This window comes from Leucoraja erinacea, chromosome 23, assembly GCF_028641065.1.
Source record: "Leucoraja erinacea ecotype New England chromosome 23, Leri_hhj_1, whole genome shotgun sequence".
NCBI classification, from domain to species: Eukaryota; Metazoa; Chordata; class Chondrichthyes; order Rajiformes; family Rajidae; genus Leucoraja; species Leucoraja erinaceus.
Window position 1 is genome coordinate 11,578,110 of NC_073399.1, and position 13,615 is coordinate 11,591,724.

Below are 13,615 nucleotides of genomic sequence, written 5' to 3' on the forward strand. Positions count from 1 at the left end.
TTTTCCGGACCAAGGAGGTCACGTAATAATAATTCAACAATACACCTCTGACCCACTAATTATACCCCTCTCGGGTCTCTAAGCGAGACACTTAAATAAAACCAACATTAAATGTAAATTAAATATACTGTGAATCTTGCATTTTTTGCAGTTGCCTTCGGAAATTCCATCAAGGGTTGGATGCACATGAGGCCGAGCCGCCACTTTCCAGCTGACCTCCACCGACCAAAGATTTGCCGAATCTGCTGAAAATGCAGGAGGGGTCCACACCATCACGAAGGGCCTCCGAGAGGAGTCGAGTGGTACTGGAATAGTCTGCCTAGGCAGTCGGGAAGGCTGTGATAATGGTTTGCCAAGATGGCTGTGAGAACAGATCCGCCGGTTCTGGCTGGGCCGGAGTACCAGAGTCCCGGCCGCATGGGATAAATTCAACCCGCTGATCAGTTGCGGGGGTTCCAATGAGGTCGAGATCAGCCGTCTAACTCGGCCTAGGCATCACTTTTTTTGGGGACCTCTTCGGGGATTTCAAGTGCTCTCTTGTAAGGAGCGTCGTTGTCCAAATTAAATGAGGTTAATTAAAGAATTAATCAGTGCCAGCAAATTGGTAGTGGACCTGTACTAACATTTGGAGCTTAAAGCATCTCAGCAGTTACAGTACTTACCAATGTCCATGATCCAAGTGTTGTCTGATTAATGTGTGAGGTGCTACAGTTCCATACTTATCCACTTCAGGCATGTTCATATCATCAATAAAGTAGATTAATCTCTTTGTTCCAGCAGGGCCAAAGTTTCTACCCGTTTTCTTTTCCAATTGCTTCTCAAGTACAGCTAAAAGAAAGTCAAACTGAACTGTTCAGTTTATTTATCAAATGATATAAAACGCTAAGAAATTCAAGTTTCTTTAAGAACGATTTTTTAAAAATATATAGCTCAAACGATGATGTTTAATGATGTGAGCCTTATTAGAAATAGACTCTATCCAATTAAATATCTGTAGGATCCATCAGTTTTTTTCTCAGATCAATCGTTACAAAAAAAATGCTAATAATGAACAAGATTTTTCCGACGACAACTATGAATAATCCCACGCCATACTTCCTGTGATTTTTTTCCACCTTCCCCTCCAGGTGACCCTGCTTTCATAGTGAGTGCGATTTTCAGAAAATATTAAGGCAGATTTCATGCCTCTGTTCCTCAGACTGAAAAAAAAAATGATTTGAAATGTAATTACTTACATTTAACCAATGCCCTAATATGCTTACTATTAAAGAATTTATGAAATACCAATTGACTACTAGATTATCAAGTCAATTAAATGTTTTTAAAGCCTTTTTTTTCTTTTAATCATGAATGATTATTATGAAAACAATTATTTTGAAATAGCAGAAGAAAGATGTGGCCACATAATGTAGACTGGAAAGTGAAGTAAAAGATGTACAAATAATAATTTTTCAAAAAGGCAAGAGATTCAGGTTCAGTTCATGTTGGCTCCAGATTTTCCTTTAAAAAAAAACCTTGTAAATATCAAATACCATTTTCACTTCAAATCAAACTTCAATAGTTTCAACATCACAGAACATCTAGCATTAACCTAAATATTAACTTGCTCCAGTCTAATTTTTCTCCTCAATCATAGTTTTTCCATTGGGAGATCAATACCTATTGATTTAACGTATAATCGTTTCAATACCTTGTAACATTGCGGAATTTGTGTAGAAGTTAAAAGGAACAGCCTGAATCACAAATTCCTCAACATTAAGCGCATTCAGCTTTTCTCCCATGAGTACAGATTTTCCTGTTCCGGCATTTCCTGCTAACATTACTGGCCGACCCATTTCAATCATTAGATCAATGAAGTAACGAAGGCGAATTGTCTCTGTTGTATGTACGAGGGCAGCCTATGTCACACAAAGTTACAAATAGGAAATACATTTTAAAAGTGTGCATTTGATGCAACTGATTTTTTAGAAAATAACAAACAACTTCTACTATTTCGCTAAAAATAAAATGCTTGAGGAAGTCAGCAGGTCAGGTAGCATCTGTGGAGAGAAATGGACAGATGACACTTCGGGTCTGAACTTTTCCACAGATGCTGTCTGACCTGCTGAGTTCCCCTAGCACTTCGCTTTTTGCTCAAGATTACAGTGTCTGCAGTCTCTTGCATCTCCAGGCTTCTATTATCATTTGCAATCAAACATTCATTCACATTAGACACAAAAATGCTGTAGTAACTCAGCGGAACAGGCAGTATCTCTGGTGAGAAGGAATGGGTGACGTTTCAGGTTGAGAGCTTTCTTCATTCACATAAAGTTATGTAATTATGGCATCTATATTCAGAACAGAAAGATGTGAGTACATTAGAAAACGGCAGCTATTATGCTCTACTGTCTGTCACTTATTGTACACTCCCTCCAGTGACTAAATTTCTTTAAATTTTAACATGTAAAAAACCTTTGTTCCCATGCAAAAACATAAGTGGTGCCCTCCTTTTCCTAGTTTTACCTTATTTACAAAGCCCAATATTTTTTATTTGAGTTCTTCAAAGAGTATATATTTTTTAAATAGGTAGTAAAAAAGTCAAGGATAAAACAATTATACATATATGCTTGCAAAAATGCACATGAGCTGTCATGGGCATGTGGAGAGGATCAACTGAGTGGTAGAAATGCAATTGTGCATAAAATATAACAGGACAGTCAAATGACCAGTTGAATTGTGAGGCAGTAACACAAACTTAAAATGGAGCAGGCATTGAGTGACAACAGAAACAATAGAAACAGCAACAACAATTCTGGTTGATGGAGGTGACACTGGGGTGGAGCTCCGCATTACAAGTATTTTCAAAAGAGATTCATTAAAGTTCCATACAGAAAGTTAATTAGCAAGGTTAGAACAGGTGGAATTGAGAGTATTATATTTATGAGATTGAGAACTGGGATTGAGAAAACTGAGAATTGAGGCTGAAAGCAAAGCCTGGGGATAAATTGTTTTTTTTCCAGGTTTGCAGGCAATGGCCAGTGGCATACTACAGGGATTAGCCCCAGCTTTCACAATGTGGTTGAGAGGACAAAATGTAATTTCTAATCCTCCTGATGATTAAAAACAGGGGTGGGCGATTCCAACCTTCACGTGCTCCACTGTTTCAACAAATGCAATCAATCTGGCATGCACAATCAAATAAGAACAAGTTGTCCCACAACTTTAGGCTGTGCACGCTATAAGAAGATGATTGGAAAACAGGTGCAATTCTAAGGATAGAAGAAAATGTAAGGGGGCTTCAAGAACAATGTGCATAACAATGTGATAGCAGGCAGATGAGATACAATATGGAAAGTTTAAGCATTAATGCTTTGGAGCACATCAGAAACATTGAGTATTTGTTAATTATTAAGAGATTGGGATGTGGTAAAGTTCAAACAGGCCTACGTGTACTTGTAAAGGTTTCTGAAGGTCAAAATATAGGTGCAGCAACTGATTAAAACCTAAATGATGCAGTATTTGTCATAGGTCTAGTTTCAGCTAGAGCAGGTTTGCTATGTGATAAAAGAATGTACTATATTCTCTGGAATTTAGATGAATGTTAGAAAATGTAAATTCTTAAAGATCTGACAAGCTAGATGCAGGAAGATCCCTGAGTGGGAGTGTAGGATCCAGTGGACAGTTTTAGAATAAGGCCATTTGGATCTGAGAGGGGAAACCTCTTCACTGAAAGGGTGGTAAGCCTTTGAAATGCCCTACTTTGGAAAGGAGGGTCAGTTACATTCATTCAAAATACAGATGATCTTTGAGCATTACGGGAATCGAGGGTAATGGAAAACAGTGCCGGAAAATGGCAACGAGAGAGCAGAGCAATATTATGGGGCTAACATATTATTTGATTTGCCAACAAAACAAGATAGAATTCAAAAGGCCACAGTTACAATATTTAATAAAAAACATATTGCTATCTTAAATTGACATTTATCAGCTATCATAATTACCTCTCTGTATGATTGTACTGCGTCAGAGATGGTATTTCCATTAAAAGCTAAAGCAAAATATGAAGGAAAGCATTAAGAGTTTTAAATAAAAATATGTAATTTTAATTTAATACCTGAAGTGGGGAATCAGAATCCAATTCAAATGGAGGCACTTTTTCTGACCAAGATATAAACCTCTTTGTTTCTGAGTCAATGTAATAGTCAAAGACAGTCCCTTGGGATGGGAACTTGACAGCTTTAAATTCATTCACCCACCATTTGCTGAATTCAGCACGATAATCCACAAGCTGAAATAAATAGTGTGTAATTAATAATAATACATAATTTAATATCTTTCAAAAAACACACTGTTTACAAGATACATTCTTCTTTTAAAAATTTTATTGACCAGAAAGGAAAATATATTATCTTTTAATTTTAAATCACATAAGTAATTATTGGAAATAGCAATACATAATTTTTTCGAGGACATCACCAAGTATGTTGCTCAGGTTTGTGTGATCAATGTAATCTACATGAACTTCAAAGAGGTATTTCACAAGGCTCCACATAGCAATCTGCGGCCATAAATGTCATAACCCATTACATCTTCAGTAATTTGAAAGTTGAATCTGAAACTGACCTTGTGATAAGAGGTTTTGGTATAAATATATAAAACATTGGTTAAGCCATAATGCAATTTCAAAGTATTGAATGTAGTTCTGTTTGCAACATTCTAGGAAGGGTGTCATTGCACTGTAGAAAGTGTAAAGAAAATTCAACAGGATGTTACTTGGGATGAAATACTTCAGCTATGAGGAGAGTGTTGATAGGCTAATTCTATCTAGAAAGATCAAGGGAAACTTGGGGTACACAATAATGTAAGGGCACGAAAGGGTAATTTGAAACACTTTACGTTCTAAGAGGTGTTATGACCATAGGGCATAGGTAATGGGTCAATGGGTTCCACAGCTACCATGATTGAAGTTCCACCCTTGGAGTAAAATAACTGCAAGATTTTAACCAGTGCTTTTTTTGTAGACAAAACGGTGCTGGTGTACATATCAATTAAAAATAAGCTACATTCATCAGCATTATTTTGGCCATCAATTTACCCTCCACCCCAATTCTGATTGATTTTGTGACCAATCAATCTCTGATTTGATAAACTACAGGCAATACCTAAAATTATAAGATTATAAAATCCATGTGTTAAAAAATTGAAAATCTATTTTTAATGCCAGCATAAGCCATTACAAAAAAAACACTGATTTTAACAAAATGGAATATGAGAATCAGTCTGGGCAACAATTAATGCACAACCTTTAATTATAGCCAAAGTAAAATACACCCAAGTCTTACCTGATCTTGAAACATAGTGCCTCCAAAACCCCAAACACAAGCAAACACAAAATATAGCTCATAGAGTTCCTTGGGAGAATCAGCAGGTGCATTGGCTGGGGTCATAAGGCATTCCATCAAATGAAGAACTGTCTGCACCATAGTGATCTCTGGCAGCGGGGTAATCTTTTTAAATCCTGTTCTCAACTTTTCAAGACAGGTAGGAAAATATTTATCAAACAATATCAGAAGATTCGCCTTCTCTGACTGTACCTCACGACCTTCAATCCAGCTAGCTACCACACTGGAAAGCAAAAGAAAAAAAAAAAAGTTAAATATTTCTGAATCAAGTTAAAATATTGAGTTTGATCTTACATAGACAAGGTCTATGAACATTAGTGTATATGGGCCTAGAGCTAAGTCACACGCCTGCTTTGGATAAACTAGCCAGCCCTCTTGTGGCCTTAATAACATGAGCAAATAATTTACGAGGATCATCCTGTCAACATTGGAAGTTGCAATATTTACAAGTCCTTATCTCATTTTAGGCTTCTCAACATTACTGCCTACTGAGGAGATGAGGAGAACTTCTTTCACACAGAGAGTGGTGAATCTCTGGAACTCTCTGCCACAGAGGGTAGTTGAGGCCAGTTCATTGGCTATATTTAAGAGGGAGTTAGATGTGGCCCTTGTGGCCAAGGGGATCAGAGGGTATGGAGAGAAGGCAGGTACGGGATACTGAGTTGGATGATCAGCCATGATCATATTGAATGGCGGTGCAGGCTCGAAGGGCCGAATGGCCTACTCCTGCACCTAATTTCTATGTCTATGTCTATGTCTACTGGTGGGAGGAAGATAACAGTTTTTGTCGTACATTGGAACCAGCAATGCATAGTGATGCAAGAATATTGGTGCTCTTGCAGCAGCTATATTGCTCATTTAAAAAGTACATTTGTGGTAGCTGCAATCAGAATGCAATTCTCTACTCATGGCTTGACCGTTTTTTAATTATCTCTTAGATAGATCATCTTCTTATCGAGTCCATATCATAAGGTTAGAAATTGTTCAGCCAGAGCTGAACACACTTCTCGGCATCTGCATACAATGGCGTCTTGCGCTTCTTGTGCTTCTTGTACGTGGTGGTGGAAAGAATGGTGGAAACAGGGCCCCGATGTGAATGCTCTTTCCTTGACCCCTCTTAGATAGATGATGTTCTACCATTCGCACTGTTGTGTAGGCAACAAGTTGAGCAGACCGCACCAACAGTATGTTTCACTAGGCATTACCAAGCTTTACCTGTGACAGGCACATATTGTGCTTGCCCCACACTGCTGTGCATTTAACCCTGCGTGGGAACAAATTGGCCTAATTTTCAATGAAAATTAAATTATTTATTAATTAAATTATTATTGTCCTTGTTTCACTATTTACAGTAATTCAGGTTAGAAAAATAAAGAAATATCTTACGGGCTCCATCCTAGATCTGCAGGGTTGATGTAGAGTATTCCTGCTCGAGACACAGTAGCTGGTGTAGCTGTTCTAAGGTGACTTATTTCAAACAGCAACCGCATTGTGGGGTTCAGGGGAATTCGTTCATTGCTAGCAAGAGTTAATACCTTCACATATTACAAAAAAAAGAAACTATTTTAATTTCCCTGAGAAACAGAGAAAACGAATACCTATTAATAATGTAATAGCTTGTTTGCAACAAAAGTAACTCAATGTACAAAAAAATTAATTCCAAAATTGAAAGACTAAACTGTTGCTTTTAGTTTACATCTAAATGGTAACTTTTATGTAACTGCCACTCATAACAAAGGTTACTCAATTTTTCTCTGAAGTAATGGGGAAGGAAGAAATCCTTCTAAGTGAAAAGTCAAGGCAAGCAAATAGAATATGAAGATCAGAGAGTTAGTAAGTTATATTCGGACGGCAGAATGAATAACAACTTACATGCAGGTTGCCTGGATCACGAGAGAGAGATTTATTACCCAACAGTCCCTGCTTATATTGAACACCAACTCATTAACATACACATGAATATGTATGAATATATTACACTGCTCTCCTTTTATTAAGTATTAAATCTAAGTACTCAGTTACAATTGTGTTGTTGTGATTTAAACCAGTATTTATGAAATTCTAAATGATAAACATAATATATTTATTTTACATATAGAAACATAGAAAATAGGTGCAGGGGTAGGCCATTCGGCCCTTCGAGCCAGCACCGCCATTCATTGTGATCATGGCTGATCGTCCCCTATCAATAACCTGTGCCTGCCTTCTCCCCATATCCCTTGACTCCACTAGCCCCTAGAGCTCTATCTAACTCTCTCTTAAATCCATCCAGTGACTTGGCCTCCACTGCCCTCTGTGACTGTGGCCCCTGACTGTGGCCCCTGATTCTGGACTCGCCCAACATTGGGAACATTTTTCCTGCATCTACACATTTTTGTTTTACTTATACAGAGTGTTACTTAATTTACAAACCTAATCTGACTACTGGTTTACGAATTCTGCCTGATCGTCTAACGATAACAGGTGTAACAGGTTTAGGTATTGACTCAACTGTAGGCTTGTTTGGCTCTGTTTTAGTGTTTTAGTACCCTCACTTTGACCAGAGGAATCTGTTTCTTTTTCTGTACTAACTGAACTTTGGTTTTCAATCACGATGGTCTATTCCAACTCAGGTAAAACTCAGGGATTAGGACTTCATGCTTTTTTTGGTTCATCTTTGGCTGGAATCATTTGATCAACATGAACGCTTTTGATCCTATCTCCAACTTCAACTAAGTATCTTTTTGTTCCACACACCACTATTTTCCCAACATCCCATTTGTCTCGACTGGACTTGTTGGGAGGACTGAGAACACAAACCTGCTTATCTGGCTTGAAGTACCTCTCCTTTTTGTAGGAGTCAAAATAACGTTTTTGGCTTAACTATTTTTGCTCAACTCTCAAGGCCAAATTTGGTTGAACTAGACAGGCGTATTCTTAGCCTTCTCTTCATCAACAGTTCTGCAGGTGAGTAACCTGTTGTTGTGTGTTGTGTGGTTCTGTACTTCAGCAAGAAACTAGCCAAACGATGTTTCATGCTGAGCTTTGAATTATCCTGCAGAACCTGTTTATTGAGAGCATCTTTGACAACTCTAACAGACCTTTCCACTGCCCGGTTGGAGGCTGGATGGTATGGGGGGACAAATGTTTGTTTTACACCATTCCGCTGCATGAACTCTTTGAACTGTTCTGAACGAAAATGAGGCCCGTTATCAGAAATAAGTTCTTCCCGTAAACTATGGCATGCAAAAATTGATCTCAACTCATCTATGGTACACTCAGTAGTAGTGCTTGACTCCATATGCTTAACCTCTATCCATTTGGAATGACTGTCTACTTGTACCAGAAAGTGATCATTACCCTTTTCACAAAAATCTACATGAATTCTTTGAAAAGGTCAACTTGGCCTTGACCAGGGTTGCCATGGTGTTTTTGGTGGTTTACTCCGGCAATTTTGGCAGACGCTACATTTGCTCTCCAGTGACTCGATGTAACTGTCAATACCAGGCCAATACACAAAACGTCTGGCAATTGACTTCATGCTTACTATGCCAGGATGTTCAGCATGAAGTTCATTCATAATTTTGTTTCCCAAAGACACTGGTACAACCACTCTGTAACCCGATTTAATGCATCCCTGCTCACATGATAATTCATGGCGTTGATTATGGGAAGGCTTCAGCTCTGAGTTCAGAACTGAGTTTAATCCACTATTGATTTCAGTCCAACCATTCAATGTCTGTTCATAGACCCACTTCAGCACAGTATCTTTCTCTGTTTCTGCTGCAATTTCTGTTGCAGTCACTGGAAAGTCTTCATCTACAAGTTGCAGTGTGTAGATTGAGTTCTCACTTCCCATGTCAGAGTTCTCATGGGGCAACCGGGACAACGCATCTGCAACTGCATTGCACGGAGCTTTTGTACTCAACCGTGTAGTCGTACAGGGACAGCGAAATTGCCCAGCGCTGCATCCTTAATGCCGCCATGGAAGGTATTTTGGGACCAAGTATCACTAGTAATGGCTTGTGATCAGTCAGTAGGGTGAATGGTCTGCCGAGGAGAAACTGATGGAATTTCTTGATTCCGAACACGATGCTGAGTGCTTCCTTTTCTATCTGTGCATAATTACGCTCACTCGGTGATAGGGTGCGGGATGCAAAAGCAATATGCTTTTCCTGTCCGTCATTCATTACGTGGGAGATCATTGCACCTACACCGTAACTTGAAGCATCACAAGCAAGTTTTATCTCACGTGTCGTATCGTAGTGAACAAGGAGTTTGTAAATTGCCAAGTTTTCCTTGCAAATGTCGTATGCACGTTGCTGTTCCTTTCCCCACGTCCATTTCACATCTTTTTGTAGCAGGTAATGTAGAGGCTTTAGCACAGTTGCTAAATCTGGAAGGACTCCTGCATAGAACTGCACCATCCCGAGGAATGATCGTAGCTCTGACACATTGTTGGGTTTTGGAGCATTCACTATTGCTTCCACTTTCGCCTTCATAGGGCGAAGTCCGTTGGCATCTACTTTGAGTCCAAGGTAGACCACCTCTGACTGCGCAAATGCACATTTACTTTGTCGCAGTTTGACATTGTGGCAGTTCAGTCATGTGTGAACTTGCTCAAGGATTTCCAGATGTTCTACCACGCCCTCTGTGAATATCAGTAGGTCATCCTGGTTGCACACATAGTGTGGAAAGCCTCGTAACATTTTGTCCGTGACCGACGGGAACACTTTCGGGGAGGATTTCACACCATAGGGCAGCTTTGTATGTGAATACAAGCCCTTTTATATGTGTTGATAGTCAAGTACTGCTGACTTTCCTTGTCGACATTGAGTTGGGCGTAAGCGTGAGACAAATCCAGTTTAGTGAAGACTCTTGCTCCGTTAAGTTCTGCGTAATGACCTTGCGAGGTTGGTAACGGATATTGTTCGTCATCAATGGCTTGGTTGATTGTGACTTTGCAGTCACCACATAGTTGAACAGTTTTGTCGGCCTTGGTTACGGCCACAATTGCCGTTGCCCAGTTACTCTGATCTGTCTTCACGAGTACTCCATTCCGCTCTAACCTGTCGAGTTCTTCCTCCACTTGTTGCTTTTGTGCATATGGTGCAGGTCTTGGTTGACAATACACAGGTCTCACATCTTGCTTAAGCCGAAGGTACACAAAAAAGCTGGAGAAACTCAGCGGGTGCAGCAGCATCTATGAAGCGAAGGAAATAGGCAACGTTTCGGGCCGAAATCCTTCTTCAGACTGATGGGGTGTGGGGGTGCGGTTTGGGGCGGGGTGAAGAAAGTTAAAAGGAGGAGGAGGAGCCCGAGGGCTGAGTGAGAGATAGGAAGGGGAAGGAGACAGCAAGGTCTAGCAAGGAGAATTCAATGTTCATGCCACCAGGATGCAGACTCCCCAAGCGGAATATGAGGTGCTGTTCCTCCAATTTCCGGTGGTGCTTACTCTGGCCATGGAGGAGGCCCAGGACAGAAAGGTCGGATTCGGAATGGGGGGGTGGGAGGAGTTGAAGTGCTGAGCTCGATGGTCTCACCGATGTAGATCAGCTGACATCTAGAGCAGCGGATGCAATAGATGAGGTTGGAGGAGATGCAGGTGAACCTCTGTTGCACCTGGAACGACTGCTTGGGTCTTTGAATGGAGTCGAGGGGGGAGGTAAAACGGTTGCAAGGGAAAGTGCCCGGGGAGGAGTTGGTATGGGAGGGAAGGGAAGAATTGACAAGGGAGTTACGGAGGGAGCGGTCTTTGTGGAAGGCAGACGGGGGGAGATGGAAAGATGTGGCGAGTGGTGGGGTCACGTTGGAGGTGGCGAAGCTGACGGAGGACTACTTGTTGTATGTGATGGCTAGTGGGGTGAAAGGTGAGGTTTAGGGGGACTCTGCCCTAGTTGCGAGTGGGGGGATGGGGCAAGAGAGCAATGTTACGGGGTATGGAAGAGACCCTGGTGCGAGCCTCATCTATGGCAGGGGAGCGGAACCCCCGTTATTTGTGAAGTTGTTGAATTTGTGCAGAGTACCCTGTTATTCCCATGAAATGTCGGCAAAAGTGTTTGTATGTTTGGTTATGATGTTTTCGAGACGTGATTTGGACAAATCGCAGCTGAAAATATTCTTCCAGTCTGACTCTATCCTACTCAGCCAAACCTTTCCAAGGAGGGTTGGTTTATTTCTGTAGCTGGCCACTATGATGGGCAGTGTTACTGACTGACCATTATGCTGAACTTTACAGTTCATTTGTCCACATGTCTCCAAAACTTCGCCCGAGTAGGTTCTCATCTTGACCTTACTTTCAAACAATGGTGTCTGTGGGAACTTTGTTTCGTACAGGTCTCTGCTCGTGACCGAACAATCTGTTGCCGTGTCAATACACATATCGATTAACTGTTCATTTATGAATAGTTTAGTTCGAATGTCCTTGTCTTGGCTGGTTATAGGCTTATCGATGTTGGTTGCATAAATGGTGTACAACACAAGTTCATTTCCATCTGGGTTCACCTCCAAGTTGTGAACTCCTCTCTGGTGTTGTCACGTGTTTTCCGCAGATTGTTGGTTTCCTGGTTTAAGCTTGGCCCAACATGCTGAGGCGATATGGCCTTTCCTCTGGCAGTTATACCACTTGGCCATTTTGAACCGACTAAATTGGGACGAGTGATTTCCCAACGATAACAACTGGCTGAACTCGGCTCCCCGCCATACTTTGGTTTGGGTTTAGCGGATCTTGGTTTGGCCATAGGCACTGCCTTGTTACTGTAAACGGCCACTGCAGTACGTGGTGGATGAAACTCGCAAGCATTCTTTGATGCCATCTCCATTGTGGTAGCATCTGTAGGCGGCGCGGCTCTGGCCAGCAGCGGCCTCTGCAGCCTGTCCGCGTTTTTATTATTTTTGTCTGTGTTTTTATGTAGTGTTTGTTATTTTATGTTGGGGTGTGTGTGTGTGGGGGGGGGGGGGGTGGGGTGGACAAACTTTTTGAATCTCTCCCTGCACTGGAGACCCGACCTTTTCTCGTCGGGTCTCAGTCGTCGTTGAGGCCGCAACGAGGAGCGGCCTCCAACAGGAAGAGACCGGGGACTCAGGTGTCGACTCACCGTTGCCGTCGCGGAGCTGGCCGAGTCCGGAGCGGTGGAGGAGCGCTGCTGCTGCTGATGCTGTTGCTGCTGCTGCTGCTGCTGCTGCTGCTGCTGCTGCCGGAGAGTCGGAGGCTCTCTACAGGTCTGTGGACGACGGCGCCGGGAGCCCACGGCTCCCTGGAGGGAGACCGCTTTTCAGGGCTTCTGCGGCGGCGACTTCTCCCGCCCGAGTTGCAGGGTCGAAGAGCTCCTGGAGCGGGGCCTGACACCACTGCCCCGCGCGGCTGGAATGGCCGCGGACTCTGCGAGCACACACCGGGGGCTCCAACACCAAGACCCGGTGTGCGACCTCGCACCACCCGGCGTGGCTTTAATGGCCGCGGGACAATCGCCATCGCCAGCCGGGGGCTATGACTTTGACTCTGACATCGGGGGGGGGGGGGAGTGCAGTGCAGTGGAGAGAGAAGTTTATTTGGCCTTCCATCACAGCTATGTGATGGATGTTTATGTTAAATGTAATTATGTTGTGTCTGGGGTCTATTTGTGTGTAATGTATGGCTGCAGAAACGGCATTTCGTTTGGACCTCCAGGGGTCCAAATGACAATTAAATTGACTCTTGACTTGACTCTCTTGACTTGACTTGCATGCTTTCTCGAATGTAAGGTCTGGAGTGTTCATGAGTTTGGACTGAATTCGTTCATCCACTAGCCCAGAAACAAGTCTGTGGCATAGTGCACATCCGAGAAAGGTTCCAAAGTTACAGTGCAAAGTTACAATTTTCAAGGCAACAATATATTCATTGATTGTCTCATTCTGCTTCTGGTTTCTAGTGCTGAATTTATAGCTTTCTGCAATTTCCAGAGGCTTTGGGTTGAAGTGCTCCTCCAACTTCTTCATAATGTAATTGAATGGCAAGTCTTTTGCTTTTATGGGCGCAAGGAGATTCACGATTGTGCCGTTCACTTCTGGACCAATCTCTGTGATCAGAATCACTTTCATGCATTCGCAAATGGCCTTATTTGTTTCAGTCACTATCTCTCCTTCACCATTAATCTCCATTATGTTGTTTGCCATGAAAAACATATTTGCTCTCTCCATATAGAAGCTGAACGGCTCTCTACTCTTGTCACAAGTACCAAGGTTTCTGATGTAGCCCGTGGACGCTGCCATCATGT

The 13,615-nt window shown here is 41.9% G+C and overlaps 1 protein-coding gene across 1 annotated transcript in view; it reads right to left on the reverse strand.

Moving 5' to 3' along the window:
• The window catches only part of LOC129708244 (dynein axonemal heavy chain 17-like), a 184,232-nt gene that overhangs the window by 60,558 nt on the left and 110,059 nt on the right, over positions 1 to 13,615 (reverse strand). Inside the window, exons 40-44 of the mRNA XM_055653887.1 lie at positions 6,768 to 6,916; positions 5,322 to 5,604; positions 4,094 to 4,267; positions 1,691 to 1,898; positions 663 to 828 (exon numbers count right to left, since the gene is read on the reverse strand). Coding sequence (XP_055509862.1) covers positions 663 to 828; positions 1,691 to 1,898; positions 4,094 to 4,267; positions 5,322 to 5,604; positions 6,768 to 6,916 — 980 coding nt within the window. The remainder of the gene's footprint in view (positions 1 to 662; positions 829 to 1,690; positions 1,899 to 4,093; positions 4,268 to 5,321; positions 5,605 to 6,767; positions 6,917 to 13,615) is intronic.